Below are 18,547 nucleotides of genomic sequence, written 5' to 3'. Positions count from 1 at the left end.
CTCGACCCTCCCCACACCTGTTTGGTCACTGCCCAAACACTGCAAACCTCCCCTGACCACGGCCATCCCTCTTCTTCAACCCTGTCTTGCCTCTCCCAGGGACTGTCCAGGCCTCTGTCCCAGCTAGAATGGGACTTCAGCTCCCCACTCCATCCTCAGGGTCCCAGCAGGCCTCACACACGCAGGTCCTCCACTGCACAAAGGCATTTCCCGTTCCTTCTCCTGTCTGTTTTTCTTGCGATCCCTAAGGAAGAAGTGCTCTTCTCTGAGAGCGTTGTATGCAGTCACCCGGCCCCTGACATACACCATCAGCGCATCATTCAGTCTTCGTGATTTCTAATGTCCCTACAAATTCCTCGTTGACCCACAGAGTACTGGACAGTGCCGATCTCCAGCTGTCGCAGGATTTTCTAGGTTTACTGTGGTGGGTTACAGTTCAACGGCGCAGCAGTCGGGCCACATACTCGTTGCGATTTTCCCAGACACGCTACGTTGTGGGGATCGGATCAGGGTGAACATCCAAACGCACTGGAGGGGCTTGGAGCCCAGGCCCTTTCTCTCCCTCGTCTGCCCATGTCCTTTTGGGGTCCAGGTATTAACTGGGGTACAGCCCAGTGGCCTGTGTGTCCGATTCAGTGACCTTCTGGCCTGGGGGGGGGGGGGGGTGGCTGGGACACTGACACAGCTGCGCTGACGGCGGTGTCCCTTGTAATCATGTATGTGGGACCCGCCCCTCATCTTCCCTGAACCCTGAACTCTGAGACCGTAACCTGCGTGGAACACGCTTCCCTATGCAGACATAGTTCACCTTCTCCCGCTGGCTTCCAACTTACCCACATCCTTACGTCTAAGTCCGCTACTATAAACAACGCTTGATGTTGCCTTAAATGTTAACTTTTGACCTGACTTTGAATCAGGAATTCCATCCATGGCAGTTGTTCTATACATATATGTATAGATTAAAAGCAAGGTAAATACAGTCAGGCATGATGGCTTACATCGGTAATCCCTCAACCTACTCAAGGGCTTGCTTGAGGCAGGAGGATGTTAAGTCTGAGGCTAGCCTGTGCTACACAGTAATGTCTTGTCTCAAAAGAGAATGGGAACCAGGCACAGTGGCACAAACCTTTAATCCCAACACTGGGGAGGCAGACACAGGAATATCTCCTTGTGTTCATGGCCAGATTGGTCTACAGAGTGAGAAACGGGCCAGTCGGGGCTACATGGTGTGACCGTCTCAAAATAAAAAAGTAAAAAAAATCCCTCATATAACATCTTTAAGACATGTTTCTAAAGCAAGGTACAGAACAAATGTGTGTATGCATGTATGTGCATGTGTGTGCATGTGTGAGTATGTGCCTATGTGTGTACATGTGTGCATGTTTACATGTATATGTATGTGCATATATTTTTGTGTGTATGTGTGTGCATGTGAGTATATGTATGCATGTGTGCATGTGTGTGAATGTGAGTATATGTGTGTATGTGTGTGTGCATGTGAGTGTGTATGTGTATACATGTGTGCATGTTTACATGTATGTGTGTGTATGTTTGTGTACTTGTGAGTATATGTGTGTATGTGTGTGCATATGAATATGCCATGTATATGTGTATGTGCGAGTGTGTGTATGTGTGTACATGTGTGCATGTTTACGTGTATGTGCGTGTATGTTTGTGTGCATGTGTGTGCATGTGAGTGTATTGTGAATGTGTGTGTGTGCGCGTGTGAGTATGCATGTGCATGTGTCATCAGTTAGAGGAATAAAATGAGTCAGGTGTGGTGGCATGCACCTGTGTTTCAACACTCAGGAACCCGAGGCAAGAGATCAGATGTTTGAAGCCACTCTGGGCTACACAGTAAGACCCTGTCTCAATAACAACAACAACAACAACAGAAGCCAGAGAGATAGTTAGGAGCACTTGCTGTCTTACAGAGGCCCAGCACCCACCGCAGGTGGCTCCCAACTGCCCCTAACTCTACTTCTAGGAGATCTGACCGTCCGCCCTTCTCCGCAGGCACTGCACACAAATGGTACACATAAACTCATATAGACACGCATACATATATAATAAATCCTTAAGACTAATGTATAAGTAATAAGACACGTGTAGGTATGTTTATTGTGTTGCTTAGAATCTGTGCAGGGTTGCACAAGAGGCAGGCAATCCTGGTGGTGTCTGAGACAGGACAGTGTTCATACCTCACCATCTGTGTTCCCTGCAAATTTCAAACTCTGTAAATTACTTTTCTCAAACAAACAAACAAAAAGATGGGGAGGGGACCTGTCCTCATGAAGTCCCTAGGAGAGAGAAGGCTGCCAGTGGCCTCTTGAGTTCTCAGGGAGGGCAGCCAGAGCCAGCCCAGGTAGGCAGCAGGCCAGGGAAAAAAGGTGGCCCCAAGCAGGTTCTGTCAGCTTCTGTGAAATGGGGGTGATCCTGCAGCCCCCTCCCAGGGCTGAGGGTGAGTCTTCAGCATGAACAGCTAAGAGGTACAGCTATGGCAAAGCAAACACCTCAGTACCTAAGCCTGTAACAAGCACCAGGAGGTGCTCCATCAGAGGGCCTGTGACCGCATGCTGTTGACAGCTAGTAAACTGAATGTGCGTGAATCCTACAACATCAGTGGCAGACAGCGAACACGCTTGCCAACCGAAGTCTGTGAGAAACAGTGCATGTGCGTGCACTGGCAGGTGAAAGCCACTTGGACGTCCCTGCAGGCCAGTGGACTTCAGAAAGCCGTAGTCCACACAAATGCTCTTTGAGCGGCTGCACGGTCTCACTACCTCACTCAGGCTTCCTGAAAAGGAATGCAGATCGGTGCAGAGGCCTTGGGGTTCAAACGGCTGGGGACATCCAAGCACAAGGGCTTTCACAGTCCGTGGACAAAACTGCCGAGCTACCCGGGGCCGTAATCTCCCGACTGCGTGTGTATGTGCGTGGCCACCCTGGTGAACTGAGAAGGGCCACACAGGGCATCCTGCTACACCTTGGCTCAGAACAACCTGGCAGTCACACAACCTGTGATTCCACACTGTGGCAGTGTGGGTAGAAATGCTGACCAAGTGGCCGAATCCCTGGTTCACCGTCACTCGAGTACCGCCAAGCCTAAGGTAACTGGCAGGTACAGCAACCAGACTCGAGGAGGTAAGTGGGAACCAGTGTGGAAATCCCATTACCTGCTTAATGAGTGGCCCATCAAGCCACTTCAGGATGCACTGGAACGCCGTGGACTCCTTCCCAAACTGCCGCGCTCTCTGCGGGTGGGGAGGGACCAGTGTGTTCTGGGTGAAGGCTCTGTGCCAGTCATCCATGCTGCCTGTCCAACCTCACGTGGGTCTCCGGGACTCCCTGCACCATCTGTGGTGAAATGAAGGCAAGACTTGTCAGCCCGGTCAGACAGGGTCACCACCATCTTGAGCTGCCACTTCCGCTGACAGATGGCGACAAGAGGCCAATTCTAGGAGCCGGGATGCCAAGCGGGAAAAGAGCTATGGGTGCAGCCTCTTAAGAGTGGCCGTTCCCTAACACATCCACTGCTCTCAGCGTTTCCACCCTGGTGACATCTGTGCTGGTGGGGCACAGTTCACAGTGAGCAGCCTTGAAAGCTCTGTGGGTCCCTGTCTGTCGCCACACAGCGGAAATTGCAGCAGCACCAGGGAGGGTCCTCACATCTGGTCTGTGGGGCACGTAAGACAAGACCGTGATGGGAAAGAAACTCAAGGTAAAGCATTTCCACGTCTGCTGCAAGCCATGGGCTGCCGAGCATTCCAGGGGAAAGCCTGCTACAGCCGCTGCCTGCCCAGCCCAGCCTGCTTTTCCATTCAGTGAAGAAATGTCTGAGGCAGCCCTGGCTTCAGCTGACACCTTCTCAAGCACAGCAAAGTGACCCAGTTGCCTTGAGGAAAAAGAGCGAAACAAAGATTTTCTTTCTTTTTGCTTTTTTTTTTTTTTTAAGATTTATTTATTTATTGTATATGAGTACACTGTAGCTGTTCAGACACACCAGAAGAGGGCATCAGATCTCATCACAGATGGTTGTGAGCCACCATGTGGTTGCTGGGATTTGAACTCAGGACCTCTGGAAGAGCAGTCAGTGCTCTTAACCACTGAGCCATCTCTCCAGCCCCCTCTTTTTGCTTTTTTATTGCTTTTTTTTTTTTTTTTTTGTGAATTTCACATCGCATGCCCCAATCCCTCTCATCTCCCCCTCCCTCCATGTCTGCCCTCTGCCCTTGCAGGCTCCCCACGGCAGCTGGTGTATCCTTTGGTCCAAACGGCTTCACTTGTACATTGCAGTGAGTCACTGGTCTGGTCTGAGGCCTCTGGCTTCGGCCAGTCCCGGTGAGGTACTGCAGCTAGTGAACAGTAAGGCCAGCTCTGCTACATTCTGGAATGTCTAGGTGGCCCCAGGTGACAGCCCAGAGCAGGGCCATCCAAATGGTGGTACATGGGCATGGACGTTGACACAGACCCCTGCTGCTGCAGGGTTATGGACCCAGACAAGGCCCTCAGGAGCAGCACGGGCTGGGTGGGGCCTTCACCAGGGCCAGGTGGCAGCACAGGCTACTCAGGTCAGGCTGTTGTCCCTCGTCACCCTCAAGTTTCCAGTTCCGCCTGTCCTCGTAACGCATAAACTGGTCTGCTTGTCTCTCTCCTGTCTCTCCATCACAGACTTGCTCGCCGTCCCGGCCGCATCACGTCCCCCATCCGTAGTGCGATCTTCTCATGAAAGGTAGATTCCAAAGGGAATAGACCTCTGGCCGAAGTCAAGCACAGCACAGAAAGACTGTGATTCACCAGTCTTGTGGTTGAACACCCACCAAAAATGACAAGATGAGCAGACAGGCCAACGATGGGAAGGAAGCACCATGGCGGGACGTGCCAGTCGGCCGTGGGCTCCACTCTGCAGGTCCTGCTCTCTGTCCTGGGCCAGGACACAGCTGTGGGAGCCACAGTGACTCCACAGGGGTTGGATTTTCTCAGAGAAAGAAGGCATTGGCACACCGGCACTTGGCGTTTGTTACCGGCTCTGCTGATGGATGGAGTAATTCACCGTTTCCCGCCTTTGCAGCTCCAGGCCTGCCTCTCTCCACAGCACACAAATCGCTCGGCTTCTCTTCCTTTCCCATCTCTCCACCGCCTGCTCACTTCTCTCCTGCAGTGTTGTCTTGGCGCTTCCCGCCACATCCCAAACTAAGGAGAGTTCACAGATTTGTGTTGGAAACATCTGTATCCTCCACCTCCAACCTGGCTGGCTCCTACCTCAGGACCTGCCCTGAGAGCGGGACAGGATGGACGGGAGTGTATGCTTATGTCCGTAAATTCACAGACAGCCGGTGAGACTCCAGCACCGGAACATTCCAAGTGACCGATACCCGGTGACTGAAACAGTTCAAAACCCCGAGGCAAGAGCTGGTATATAAGAAGCCAATCAGTGGATAGACTCCATGGTAAAACAAACTGTGAGAAGCCGTCCATACAGCGCTTGCCTAGCATGCACGTACCCTGCACCACGTGAGCCAGGCACAGCCACACACACACATACACACACACACACACACACACACACACACACACCTGTAATGCCAGCAGCCGGGAGACAGCAGGAGGATTAGGGCAAGTTCAAGGCCAGCCTGGGCTATGGCTAGTCCAGGCTAGCCAGAGCTACATAAAGGAACCCTGTCTTGAAACAAAATCGTCTGCTAGCGATGGGGAGGGTGCCACCTGAGAACACTCACCATTGGGCCCTCCTCTTACCCAGTGGGGCTGGATTTCCCACGAAGGTTTCAACCAAGCAAGACAGCAGACAAAGGAAGCACATAGGCCCACAGAACAAACCGTCTTCTGCGGAGCCCGTGAAAACATTGCCACAAACACAAAGCGATTGCAAAGGGGTTTTGTTGTTGTTACTGTTATCTCGTAATCAGGTTTACCGGTGGCATTTTAAAGTTTACTAGTGTTTTGATGCTTCTGGGTTCTGACTTCTGATACAGTGAACATGGACAGACAGAAATCACATACGCTAACGTCTGTCAGGATCCTCATGAAGATCTAAACGTGAGACGTGAGGGGCCATTCTCGGGAATCATCCTTCCATCCTCACAAAGTTTGTGAGGAAAGAAAAAGTCAAGACTGTCAGCCCCGCCACCCCCAGCCCCACCTCAAGTCCCTGGCTATGTCCCACTCTCTCCTGGAACACACCTACAAACCAGGCAACCCCTCAGTAGTTCAAAGCCACCCGCCTCCTCGCAGACGTGACAGGCTAACAGGATGGCCTGCTTTCCCTGAGTCAGATCTCCTGGCAGATTCAGCCATAGCAGTCTCAAGCATTCCCATTCCAGTCCTCGGCGACTGGGAACTTTTCATGTCAGACAGGATTCTGCACAGGACTGAGGAGGACGTGTGGGGCCATCCAGAGAGCCTGGTGCGTACACACATCCCTGTGAGAGAAAGGTAAGAAGACTGGGAAAGAGCAGAGGACCACAGCACGGGCCACAGTCTCTGGAGAGAAGAAAAGCCATTACCAAGGGATACGGGTGCCTCCACGAGCTAGAAATGACATCCTCGGCTCCCCTCACCCCACCCCCAGGACCCACTCTGCCCACACCTTGATGTCAACAGTGAGATGTGCTGGCGTCTCAGAACTGGGAAAAAACTGATGGCATCTAGTGATGCCAGCCACGGGGAGACTGAAGAGTTACTCACTAGTTAAAGAGGTGGCCAGCCCTCACCCCAGGACCGCCTCCTACTTGGGGTGAGAGGCTCCCGGATGGCCCTGGGTCCAGCCCCGCACGCACGTGCGTTCACAGCCCGTGTTTCTGCTGGTCATACTGCTTGAGGCCTGTCTTGTGAGGACTGCTCCCTGGCCAGCTCCCGGTGGAAGCAGGCTGTCCCTCCCACGGCCTTGGCAGCCATTCCACAGGAAAACTTAAGGAAAATCACATAACCAAATGGTGCCGCAGTGGAGGGAGCCCTGGCTGCTCTTTTTTCCTGGAGAGATGCTATTCACTGCTCTCCAGATCAAACCGGCATGGGCTCATCAAGAGCCGGTACCTGAGACCGCGGTGAGCATTCTGGAGAAACAGGCCCTCCTGACACAAACCCTCACACAGTCCCTGGCCCCCATGAGGCCAGCTCCCTCACCCCACAAGCCTTGAAAAGCCCTCAAGCACCAGTCTGCCCTCCTGGGGTCTGACTGATCCTCAATGGCCCTACTGCCTGTCAGGTTCATCCTGGGGATCCAAGGGAACCCCCTCCCCCTCCCTGCCCTCAATAGAAACAGTTAATACACGGTGGGAGACTCTGAACTTCCTGAGTCAGCATTAGGGAATCTGTCAGTAACTGAAAGAAATATGAGCACTCTGGCAGGGAAAATAGTCTAAAGAGATATTTTGTAACTCTAAAGAAGTAAGATTTCCCCCAGGAATTCCAGGCTGGGGGGTGGGGGGGGAGTTGAAGCCTTGGTGACAGACAGGAGAGGAACTTACCTCTGGAAGAAGACTAGACACAGTGCCTAGGCACAGAGACAAGGATGGGTCGGGATGGACTGGGCCATGTCCTGACCAGGACTGCTTAGTTCTATATCTCCTCTGACCTGTTTTATGCCTGAGGGTCATGTTAGTACTCCTAAGACGGACTGTTTATGTGTTCCTCCTCCCAGTGTGGCCACACTGAATAAACCTTTCTCCATGTTTCACGATTATCTGTCTCTTTAAGTGGTTTGCTGAGGACAGATGGCGTAAGAGACCACTATGGCTCAGGATGCCCAGGACCATGCTCTCAGCACAAGGGATATCTGTGTGCCCGAAAGGAACAGGGAGCAGGGAAGAAGACGCAAAGAAGGAGATGGGAGGATGAGGGAGAAGGGGAAGGGAACAAGGGAGAGGGAGGAGGCTTATTTGTCCCCAGGGACAAAGGACTGTCTCTGGATAGAGAGAAGACAGACATGGTTCATAGGCAAATGGTGGTTTATAAAGGAAAAGTGGGAAACTCTGTGGTAGGATGAAGGGTTTAATTTTAATTAGGCATGTTAAATAGATGAGCCAAAGAGGGCTTTTAATGGCTGAACTTCAAATACTTTGAAAGCTGGACCTTTGGTGGTCAGACTCAGGAGGAAGCTGCCAAGTAATAGAATAGACCTTGGGGCTAGCTTTAGGAAGGTAAACTAATAGTTTTTAGCAAGGCAGAGGAATGGGGAGAAGGCCATGGCCTGCAGAGCCATTTTTGACACTCTCCGACCAATGAGAGTCACTTCAGGTGACAATGACTACACACTGGGGTTTCCAGAGACAGGGTCATACCTTGCAAACTCCCATAACAGAATCACAGGGCCACCGGGAAGAATAAACATTAGAAAGAAAACGGGACAGACTCCATGCTTCGAATCCAGGAAAGGGGTACCATAGGCTCCCTACAGTGAACAGGAAGAAAGTGAGCCAGTGTCTGCTGAAGCCCGAGCCCAGTCTGGTAAAACGTTCAAGGTGTTCTGTTCCAACAAGTGGAAGGCAGTGTCAGCACAGCCCGCCCTACGGGTGGTGAGATGTTCACAGCTAATACTGACTAGCCCACACCCATGCCACCATCCTCTGGCCACTCAGGAAGCCAGGAGAAGTCAAAGGAGACAAGATGTCCAGAAGAGGGCAGTAAGAGCCCTGCTGGAGACACCTAAGGACAGGGCCAGTTCTGTCTCCTCCACTTCAGTGTAGAGCCTGCTTTCTGCCTGCTTCCAATCGACAGGGCTACAGCCTTGATGGAGTCTTGGGGTCTTCATTTCTGCAGGTCTACTTAATAAACGTTTGCCAACACCAGATGTATTCCAGAGGGAAATGTTGTCTCCAACAACATCATTAAATTGTAGTGAGGGGGGGGGAAGGGGGAGGCAGAGGGGTGCACTGCATGGTATTGTTCATGACCAAAACTCATTTGAGGTGGGGACTGTGGGGGGAAGCAACGGGACACAACCGACACTGAAGGACCGTCAGATGCCCCAGAGAGGCTGATATTCCAGAAAGAGTGGTGCCAATCTTAGGGAAGCCATGTCCCTAGAAATGAAGACCTGAGATTTACCCCATCTGGGGGCAGAGTTAGTGATGGAGCGTTGACCTGTAAGTCTGATTAAAGGATGCCTAGAATGACCTCACTCACCCTCTGCTATGGAACTAAAGACATGGTCTTTGCCAAAGTAGATACAAACACTAGAACGAAACAGTGCTAGGGCAATTTGGGACACAAGGCAGAATTATGGTGCGTGGGAACTGTATGGCTGAGCTGCCAATGAGACCAGGGTGGGAACAGAGAGAGCTTGCCCAAACCCTAAACTCGCAAAGCCCACTTTCAGTGCAAACTTCCACGTGAGCCGCGAGAGCATCTCCCCTGACTAAGGCAGGACGAGACATACTGGGAACCCGGACAGCAGTGTGGGTTGCAATTCCGAGCAGTGGAGGAGGAGGTCAGCCCTGCGCCCCGAGGGCTGGACTTGGACTGGGCCAAGGGCCTCACAGTGCATCGAGGGCCGCAGGGGCCTAAGAGAGCTGCACGGCCTAGGGCTGGGATAGAGGCGCGTACACCAGACTGTGAGCATCTTCAAGGCTCTGGCGAGCTCACAGCATCGGTTTCAGCCCCGGACGGCTGCGCACACAGGGTCAGTAGACTAACCGAAGGAATCCCAGCAGCCGAACTTCAGCTGGCAACCGGAATGCACCAATGATGATACGAGGGGGAGAGGACGCAACCCATGCGAGCCAGGTCAGGCCCTGTGCCCCGTGCGGTGCCTTGCAAACACCAGATCGTCCGTGAGATAACATATGCAGCCCCACCCCGGACCCTGAAGCCTCTTCGAGGCTCTGCTGCCACCCGCGCCCCCAACACACGCTGACTTCCCCCGTACTTGGTTCAGTCCACCGCTGGCGCGTTACCTAGGAGACGGGCACGAGATCCACGCTACGGAACAGGTCCCGCACCGTGGATCCAGCGATCGGGCTGCCGGTGCCCAGCGGAACCCGAGGTCTCGTGGATCCAGTGCTGGTCCAGGGGGTCGCCCAATCCGCCGCCACCCACGCGAGGAGTCCCGACCTGAGGGATACCGCTCACTCAGCACAGAACCCGCCCCGCGTCACTTTTACGTCAAGGTAGCGCGGCCAATGAGAGCCAGAGTTCAATGATTCTGACTCTACGCGCGCGGACCAATCGACGCATCGGCGGGAGCTGCAGGATTTGCATGGACTCCGAAGGCCACTGCCAATGAGACTGTGACTGGCGTGAATCATAGCCAATAATAGGATGCTAGGGGCGTGGCCGCGGGCGTCCCACGAGGTAAAGATGCTGCGGGCGGAACCTGCCGGAGCAAGCGGGATTCGGGGGTGCTGAAGTCGCAAGGGCAGGGCGGGAAGGAAGATCCGGAACGGGGCGTGGGATCCGGAGCTGGAGGCCCCCAGGTGAGTGCAGCCGGGAGACCCCGGCGGGCACCTGCGAGGCTGCGCTGTCGCGGCCACCGCGGTCCCCTTCCATCTCCTCTTCCCTGGCCCCGCATCCCTGCCCCCGCCTCCGTTCTCACCTCCTCTCCAGCCTCCTCATCGCCTTCTCCACAGTCTCCCTGCCCCCAACCTACCCTCTCTGCTTCCCTGTCATCCTGCCCCACCTTTCGGCCGACAACCCGGACCCCTGCCCCAAACTTCAATCCCTGTCTCTACCCCTTCTAACCCTGCATCCTCGCCTCGCCCTTGCCTCCCTGCTTCCCCATCCTCTCTCGGCCTCTGTGCTCCCCTAGTAGCTGTCTTCTCTCATCTCCCTCCTTGTTGCTCCTACAGACGCATCCTTCGTCCTTGCTACCTGCCGTGTGTCCCTCTCGCCTTGACCCAGCTTCCCACCCATTCTGCTCCCACCCCCTTTCATGCCCACCACCACTATTGCACCGCAGTCTCTATTCTGCGGCGCTCCCCGGCACCTTGACACGCGTTGCAGCTATACCTTGTTCCCCCTACCCCTGCCTTTAGACCTCTACCCTCACCCTCAGCTTCTCCCCCCTGTGCCCAGACCCTGGCACTAAGCACTTCCCCACTTCCCTACCTGCTGCTGCAGCTACTGCCACTGCTTCTGCTGCAGGATGCGGAGCACTCCACTGCTGCACTGCTGCCTGCTGCAGTATCTGCAGCAGCAAGGTGTACCTGCCCACCTGCCCTCCCTCCCGTCTGACGTACCCTGCTTGCTTCTCCTGGCATTTGTCCTGGGGTCTCCTGCAGCATGCCTGGGGCACCCTGGGGCGCTCCAAGTAGGAAGGCTTCCAGCACCCCTTGCTGCCTGCCAACGGGCTTCCATCTCCCTCCTCACCCATCCCCCACTTACTGTTCACTCTCACTGTGTGATTCAGCGTTTTTTTGGAGTTGCTAACTTTCTTTGCTTACTGGTGTGAAAGAGACCTGTCTTTAAAGGCAGGTGGTCTGGATGCCTGCCGAAGGCATGAGGGTTACATCAGAAACCAGACTACTTGAGCCACCTGGTTGGTAGAGGGGCGGGAGCCAGGGACCCACCAGTTTGTGGGGGTGCCTCTTGCTCCATTCCACTTGTGTTGAACCACATCCAAGGGAAGATGACATTAAGTAATAGCTCTTGGAGAGATGGACGATTAGCATTTATGGAAATTAATACATCTACATCGAAGACAGGAACACCAAGTTCAGTCCGCAGCTGTCCCACTATCTGTCGCCTCAGGGTTTCTTCTTTCTTTGCGGTTTCTCCTCCCCCTCAGAAACTCCAGCCCCCAACTCCCTTCAGTGCCAAGAACAAGCTGCACCCAGGCCTAGCATTGCAGGGTTTGGGGACCTGGGTCCCATCGATCCACCTGCCTCTTACTTGGCCAATGTGTGTTCTGCAGAGCCAAGGCCACTGTGTCCTACTGGGGTCCTGGCCTTGTGCTTTTTCTTTCCCAGCGTGGGGTCCTCAGAACACCCTTGACCCTTGAGGTCCTGTCAGTCATGTCCAGTCTGCAGCCTAAGAGAAGCCAAGGGAAACTGTTCAAGCCCACGCAAGCCTCGATGGTACTTAAAACAAGGGGCTATAGCAGCCCTGTCTCCAAAGCAGCCTGGGAGGGGTGGGGGAGAGATTCCCTTCAAAACAGAGATTCACCCCTTTTGCCTGTATGCTACACTAGTCAGCAAATGCCTTGTGGGTGGGTCCCAGTCAGGATCTGGGGAGCGAACCAGGCAATGTGCAGAGAGAGGGCATCATGGAAAAACTTGAAGCTCCTTTCATGTTTCTAGGGTCCGAAATCTTGTGAGCATGGATGTGGAACCTGGGTGAGAGATGAATCTTTAGAACCAGTCACCTGCTAATAGGGCGCTATGACACTCAGGCCATATGTGCTGGAGAGCTAAGGGGACAAGAGTTCGGTGGCCAGCCAACTCCGAAAGCAGCCTACCCAGGGGCTGGTTTCTCTCTCTTTCAGTTTTCATTCACTTCAAGTAATTGGGAGGAGATATGTTGATGTGGTGGTTTCTGGGAAAGGCCTGGAGTGAGGGGTCTTTGCCTTGTGTTTGGGGAAAGGTGTGGACACTGTGCGGAAGGAACACGTGTTTGAGCCTTGGTTAAATTCTCCATAGTCTCTGTAGTCCAGAGCCATCGTGTTTTCCTAGAGCGGAGTCAAGGAGATAGAAAAGCAGCTGCTACAGGTAACATTCCAGAAAGGTTGACTCGAAGTGCCCAGACCAAAGATGCCTCCCTCCGTGGTCTGTCTCTCCCAGCATCCAGGAAGTCTCTCTGACCTTGTAGGGATGAGGACTCTAAAGTTCAAGAGTCTGGACCACCCAGCGGTCAGTCACCTCCTGCCCCAGAGGACAGAGACTCCTTTTTTCCAAGGTCAACAGACGCAGTGACCAAATAGCACAGACCCTGCTTGAACCATGCTTGAGCCCAGTCACCTCATGGCTGTCCAAGGCGAAGGAAACCTGTACCCCAATCACCCGATGGCTACCCTGTGGGAAGGCCACTAGTGAGGTCTCACTGACCACCACAGATTCTCAGGGACTCCAGTCGGCCTGACCTGGTGAACTGCCAGCATTCAGGTTGTTTATGACCGTGTGTTTCAAGGGGGAGGCCTGAAGTCAGGGCTCTGGCTACAATGGAGTAGGGGAGTCCTCACCAGAATTAGAAAGCTGACCTTCACTTCGAGGTCTCGGAAATAACTCTATAGAATAGGCTTTTAACCTACGGGGGAAACCGAGGCTTAGAGTGTCAAGGAGACAGATTCTCCCCAGCTAATAAAGAACCGTCTTCCGCCAGGATTGAGTGGCAAATGCCCACTCCATTATCCTGCCACATTCCAGCAAATGCCAAGACCCCTTACCTCTGTGGAATGAATCTCCTCAGATGTCTCTGAGGTCCAAGGTCCCAAGAGAGATGGCACTTGTGCTGGGTCCGGCTTATCAAGAGTTAAGTCCTTGGCACTCACCTTGGGGTGAGCTCTTTTGGTTCATCTAAGCAAAAAGAACCAGACCCTCACCGGGAGAAACACACCTGAGTGTCCCCCTCCTGTCACTTGGCTCACAGGTTTCCCTTTGGCTCGAGAGTCTTCCGGCCAAGGTGGTCTGAGCAGCTCCCACAGGCTGGAGAGCTCAAGGTCTGGTGCTCAGAACACCCTGACCACCTTGTGTCCTGCACTAAGACATCTCAATTTCTGAATTCATTGCCTCGCTGAATAGGATCTTAGTGGGCTTCCCCCTGCTCCACCAGTGATGTTGGTTTAACCCCCAGAGACCTGAGGGGTAGCTCGGTGGCGTTGTGACTGGCTTATCCCGTTTAAGAGCCTGTCTCTCTTGAACTTCCTCCTTATACGTAGCCCATCTTCTCTCTTTCTGGCGTGCAGGAACCTGCAAGCTGGCTAGTTTCAGATAAGTAGGGTTGAGAAAGGGGAGGACAGGAAGAAAGAATGGAGACCACCCCCTCACTTCCTGCCCTCAGGATGGGTTTCCTGACTGAGGTCTCACTGGGCAGTTAAGACCCATCACCCAACCCAGAGGCTGAAAGATCTGCGAGAAGAGACACATCTTGGTCTGTTTCCAGTTGCTGTAACAAGGTTCCTGCAATTTGGTAATTTACTAAGAAAAGAGGTTTGGCAGTTGCCTGCAGATTCAGTGACAAACTTGCCCACTTTCTGAATTCTAACTCCAGAAGTTTGATTCGTACCCCAACCCCAACCCCTTCCTTCTATGTCCCTTCTCCAAACACTGGCTGAAACTGTGACCCAAACATTGCCCTGACACTGGGACAGATCCTCCCTCCCTCCCTCCTAGCCCCTCTTACTCCCCCGTCCCTCTCCCCTCCCCTTCCCCCCTCATTTGCCCCCCCAGTCTCAGGCAGCAACTTAAAGCCCCCTGCTTGCTCCTCTCTACCTCAGAAAACCTACCATCTCTCCGTCCGCCTCCCCTTTTTTTTTGTCTTTCAACCCCCACCCCAATATCCTCATTCTGACCCTGAAAAAAAAATTAAAAAGAAACAATAATGAATTAAATGAAATTAAAAAAAAGAGACAATGCAAGTGTCTTTGCTCAGAGTCCGAGAGGACGGGCTCCTCATTTGGTGAAAAGCCACATCGCACCACAAGGCAAGCAAGTGTAGGTCGGCTCCGGTCTCTCTTTCCCTTCACAGAGCTGCTGCCAGCCCTGTCATGGGGGCACTTCCCCAGTGGCATCATCTTATCTGACTGCCTTGCAACAACCCCACCTCAAAAAGACATCAGCATGGGCATGAAAGTTTGAGTGGCAGTGTCTCAGACTTCGGGTTTTCAACACCGTTTGCTCAGTTGGGAGCTTCAAGAGATAGGAACTGGTGGGCAGAAATGGGTTGCTAGGGGCGGGTCTTTGAAAGCACAGCCCAGGTGCTGGTTCCTGTGTCTACTCTGTAAATTGCATCTACCACAAGCTTACCTCGCCATGAACTCTGCCATCCCTTCCCAGCCACGATGGACTGGGATACTCCAGACCGAGAGCCAAAACAAGCCCCTCCTTCAATAAGTTGGCTTTGCAGGGTGTTTTGGTCACGTAACTCACGAATGTCGTGAGAACGTGAGTTCTAAAGACACCAGAAACTCTCTCTCTCTCTTGGATCTCAACCAGTGAATGAGCCACTTCTTGGCCTCACAGTTATTGGGATCTTATCCTCAGGGTCCAGCTAGGTCCAGCCTTGGTACTTCACCTCTGTCAAGACTTAGTTCATCCATCTCCCTTCATCTGGCGTAGTAGAACAACCCTCGGGAGCACACCCGGGACAGAGAACCCTCAGTCAGTGTCAGCATCTCAGGCCAAGTCTAAACCCCAAGTGTATCACCTTCTGGAACCCACCTTAGGCCCCAAGACCAGAAGAGCAGAGCCATTCAGGCCCGAAGCAGAGCCTGACAGAATCCAGCAGAATTTCTTAGGTAGAGACAGGAAGGAAGCAAGGTGGCCTGTTGCCCTGGTCTCCCTTGCCTCAGAAATGGAGGGCCAGCAAGTCTTCCCACATCTGCCTGCCTGCCCCACACCTGCAGCCCTCAGTCAGAGGGGGCTGTAGACACCTCTGCTTCCCTGTGGTGTGTTTTCTTCTCCCGTCTCCTCTCAGCAGCTTCGTGATCCTTCATCACAAACTCAGACTTCAATACCCACCGCTGTCAAATGCAGCCCAGGGCCAAGAATGTGGAACTCTGCCTAAATGCCCAGCCAGGAGTAGCAGGGGCTTCCAATGGAGTTCTCTCCTGCTCTTATTGATGCAGGGGGGTCAGAAGAACTAGAACGTGTGAACAGGGAGATTACTATGAATCTTCCAGTCAGAAAAAAAAAAAAAGTTTAGAACATTATTTGAAGCCCATGAGTATCATCGTTGTTTAAAGACCTTACCAACAGACCTTGGAAAGGGCTGACCGGAGCAAAGCCCACCCAACTCCACCTCTGGGGTTGAGTGTCAGGAAGGAGATTCGGTGTCCATGAGCCTGAACAGAGAGGACCCTGCCGTGGGGAGGATGGGCAGGGCCATTGATACAGACCTTGAAGGTGGGCAGGGTTGTGATCAGCAGAGCTAGGGAGGACTGTGAATGTATCTTTATTCGCCAGACGTAATTGTCATCTGAGAGGCTACTGCTGAATAAGCTCACCCTTTCTAGTCCTTTCTGAACTCTGGCTGGCTGGTTCAACTCAGCTGTTCTGGTTCAAACTCTTGTTCAAGCTGACTGACTCAGACTGGCTTCTCTCGGTTTCTGACTGAGTTGCTCTGCTTGGCCCCAGACTAACTGAAGCAATCTGTCCTCATCTTCTGGCTCCTTCTCATTCTCTGTCTCCTTCAGTCTTTACCTGTGTCTGTCTTGCTCTCTCTGCAACCTGTCTCTGCAAAACTGCCCCGCACACCACACCCTTTTCTCCCTGTTCTGCTCTTGAATATCCTCTCTTTCCTGTGCTGTTCTTGTAAGAGTTGGGCGTATCCAATTTATGATTCATTCTGTCAGAGGTGGGTGTATCCTATCTCTGAGTCATCCTGTCAGATCTTTCTCTGATTCATCACTTTGTCTGCCCCTCAGTTAGACATCCCTTTCAAGCATGGGGTTCTTCTTTCTGTAGACTAACCTTACTTTCACTGTTTAGGATTAAAGGTGTGTACTAAGGGTGTGTCTGTATTCCAGCCAGGAGGATTAAAGAGATCTAGAAGGTCTTTGGATGTGATCCCTTGCCAGAGCAGCCATGTTACTGGATTAAAATTCCTTTACAAGGGACTGTCCAGGAGGACCCCTACAGGGTAAGGTCATGGGGCAGGGGACACCCGGGACAGCTGGACCATGGCTAGAATGTAGTATGGTCTAAGATATGTGTGTGAACATGAATGGGAAGGGTGAGTGGAAAGCAGGTGTTGAGGCCATTGTTCCCTTGGTTCTGACTGGAGAACAGAGGGGAGCCCAGGAGCCCCTAAACTCTTCTTGCTGGGTCCATGTAGGTTGTGGAGATCAAAAGGAGCAGGCAAGAGAGGGGCTCCCAGGTACATGGCTAGACTGGCTCATGGCCTTGCAGTCTGTGCCCACAAGCATTGGGAAAGTAGAGCTGTGGTTCAGCTGAGAGCTGGGGTGTGACTGCCAGTCAGCCCAGGTCACCTCACAGTTAATTCTGAGAAGGAAAGGAGGGTTGCACCCAGGGAACTATAGGGGAGGTGAGGGCCAGATGGGGTGAAGAGAAACCCTGGATTATTGCATACTCTAGAGAAGAAAGGGAGAGGCATGGGAGAGTGGCAGGTGTGTTACAGACAAGACTGAGTGGAGAGACAATGGAGAGCCCTGTACCCAGAAGTGGCCTCGAGTTTAGAACAGCCTGCCATGGATGGCACATCCTGCTTTAGGCTGGTCCCTACCAGGCTCCAGGCCCCTTCGCTAAAGGAGCTTATTGTCTCTTTGTTGTGCATGAGGTCAAAGTGGGAACCTTCCGGGAAGCTAACATAGCTATCCTAAAGTGTCCAGGCTGGTGTGTGTGGAATCGGGACCCAGACCCCTGCCTTCTCTGACCGACCCACCACTGCCCATTAGGTTTGGGGGTTTGACAAGTAAAGAGAGCAGGTGAGGGAGAGCCGGGCTCAGGAGTGAGGCTGCACTCAGGAAAGTCACATTTCGGTCCAACAGTCCCAGGAACATTTTCCGTCGTCTGAAAGCTCTAGGGGAGGGACGTTTGTTCACCATGATTTCACTGATTCTCAGCAACGCGCAGAGTCCACAGTCAGCTGGAATGACCCATTAGCTTTCATCAGCTTTGAATCTAAAAGTGCGCCTTCTCCTGATGGTGGGGCTTCCTGTTGACTCCCAGGCCTCCTGGCAGAAGGTGGCACAGGATGCGGTTGGACCAGCATTTGTCAGAGCTTCCTTAGAGGAGCATGACAGGATCACTGCTGTTCCCCACTGCACCTGGCTATCCGTGAGCCGGGCTCCCCGTGAGCCAGGCTCCCCTTCTGTGCTTCCCTCCCCTCCCGCCTCTGCTCAGCTGGCTTCTCTCACCCCCAGAGGGTATTGCCTTTCCCTGACAATGAATAGAGGGTATTTTTAGTCACTCGGGACAAGAGGTGTTCAGGTGTCATGGACAGGAGTCCCGGGGCCATCTTGTCCCCTCTCTTCCACAGAGGATGCAGAGCCTACAGCCCGGTCTGTGGATCCCAGCACCTCCCAAGGGGACACAGGTGCACTTCACTCCTCACAGGAGAGCAGACCTAAGCCTACTTGCTTACATCCTGCCCTGTGAGAGGCAGAAGGTTGCTCAGGGGACAACGATGCCTGCATGCTGAAGCACCCAGGGGTTCTGGGGGATACTGCTGTGCCTTCTCCTCATCCCGACAGTTTGGGAATGACCATGAGGCCAGCTCCTATGGGGGGCACCTGCACTGCCTTGCCACGTAATAGCTGCATTAATAATTACAGTGTGCCTTGTGTGGAAGCTGTCCAAAACAAAAAAAAAAAAACAAAAAACAAAAAAAAAAAACACTGGCTTTACCCAGAGAGGACCTTTTCAAATGAAGAATAACGGTTGTTGCCCGGGGTCTGCTGTGGGCCCTGGGAGCTGTG

At 53.1% G+C, this 18,547-nt stretch overlaps 2 protein-coding genes across 12 annotated transcripts in view; one reads left to right on the top strand and one right to left on the bottom strand.

Moving 5' to 3' along the window:
• The window catches only part of Nphp4 (nephrocystin 4), an 85,527-nt gene extending 75,431 nt beyond the window's left edge, over positions 1 to 10,096 (bottom strand). For 2 of the 6 annotated variants that reach the window (XM_087549511.1, XM_087549513.1), the window contains exons 1-2: positions 9,887 to 10,096; positions 3,177 to 3,357 (exon numbers count right to left, since the gene is read on the bottom strand). In XM_087549511.1, coding sequence (XP_087405637.1) covers positions 3,177 to 3,311 — 135 coding nt within the window. In that variant the 5' untranslated portion in view covers positions 3,312 to 3,357; positions 9,887 to 10,096. 6 annotated transcript variants of the gene reach the window in all.
• Positions 10,097 to 10,299: 203 nt separating this feature from the next.
• Kcnab2 (potassium voltage-gated channel subfamily A regulatory beta subunit 2) overlaps positions 10,300 to 18,547 on the top strand; it is an 88,209-nt gene continuing 79,961 nt past the window's right edge. For 4 of the 6 annotated variants that reach the window (NM_001429748.1, NM_017304.3, NM_001429745.1 and 1 more), the window contains 1 exon segment: positions 10,300 to 10,433. The gene's annotated coding sequence lies outside the window, so the exon portion shown is untranslated. 6 annotated transcript variants of the gene reach the window in all.

The sequence above is a fragment of the Rattus norvegicus genome, chromosome 5 (assembly GCF_021556685.1).
Source record: "Rattus norvegicus strain SHRSP/BbbUtx chromosome 5, alternate assembly SHRSP_T2T, whole genome shotgun sequence".
In the NCBI taxonomy this organism is placed as follows: domain Eukaryota; kingdom Metazoa; phylum Chordata; class Mammalia; order Rodentia; family Muridae; genus Rattus; species Rattus norvegicus.
This window is presented reverse-complemented; position numbering and strand designations above follow the sequence as displayed.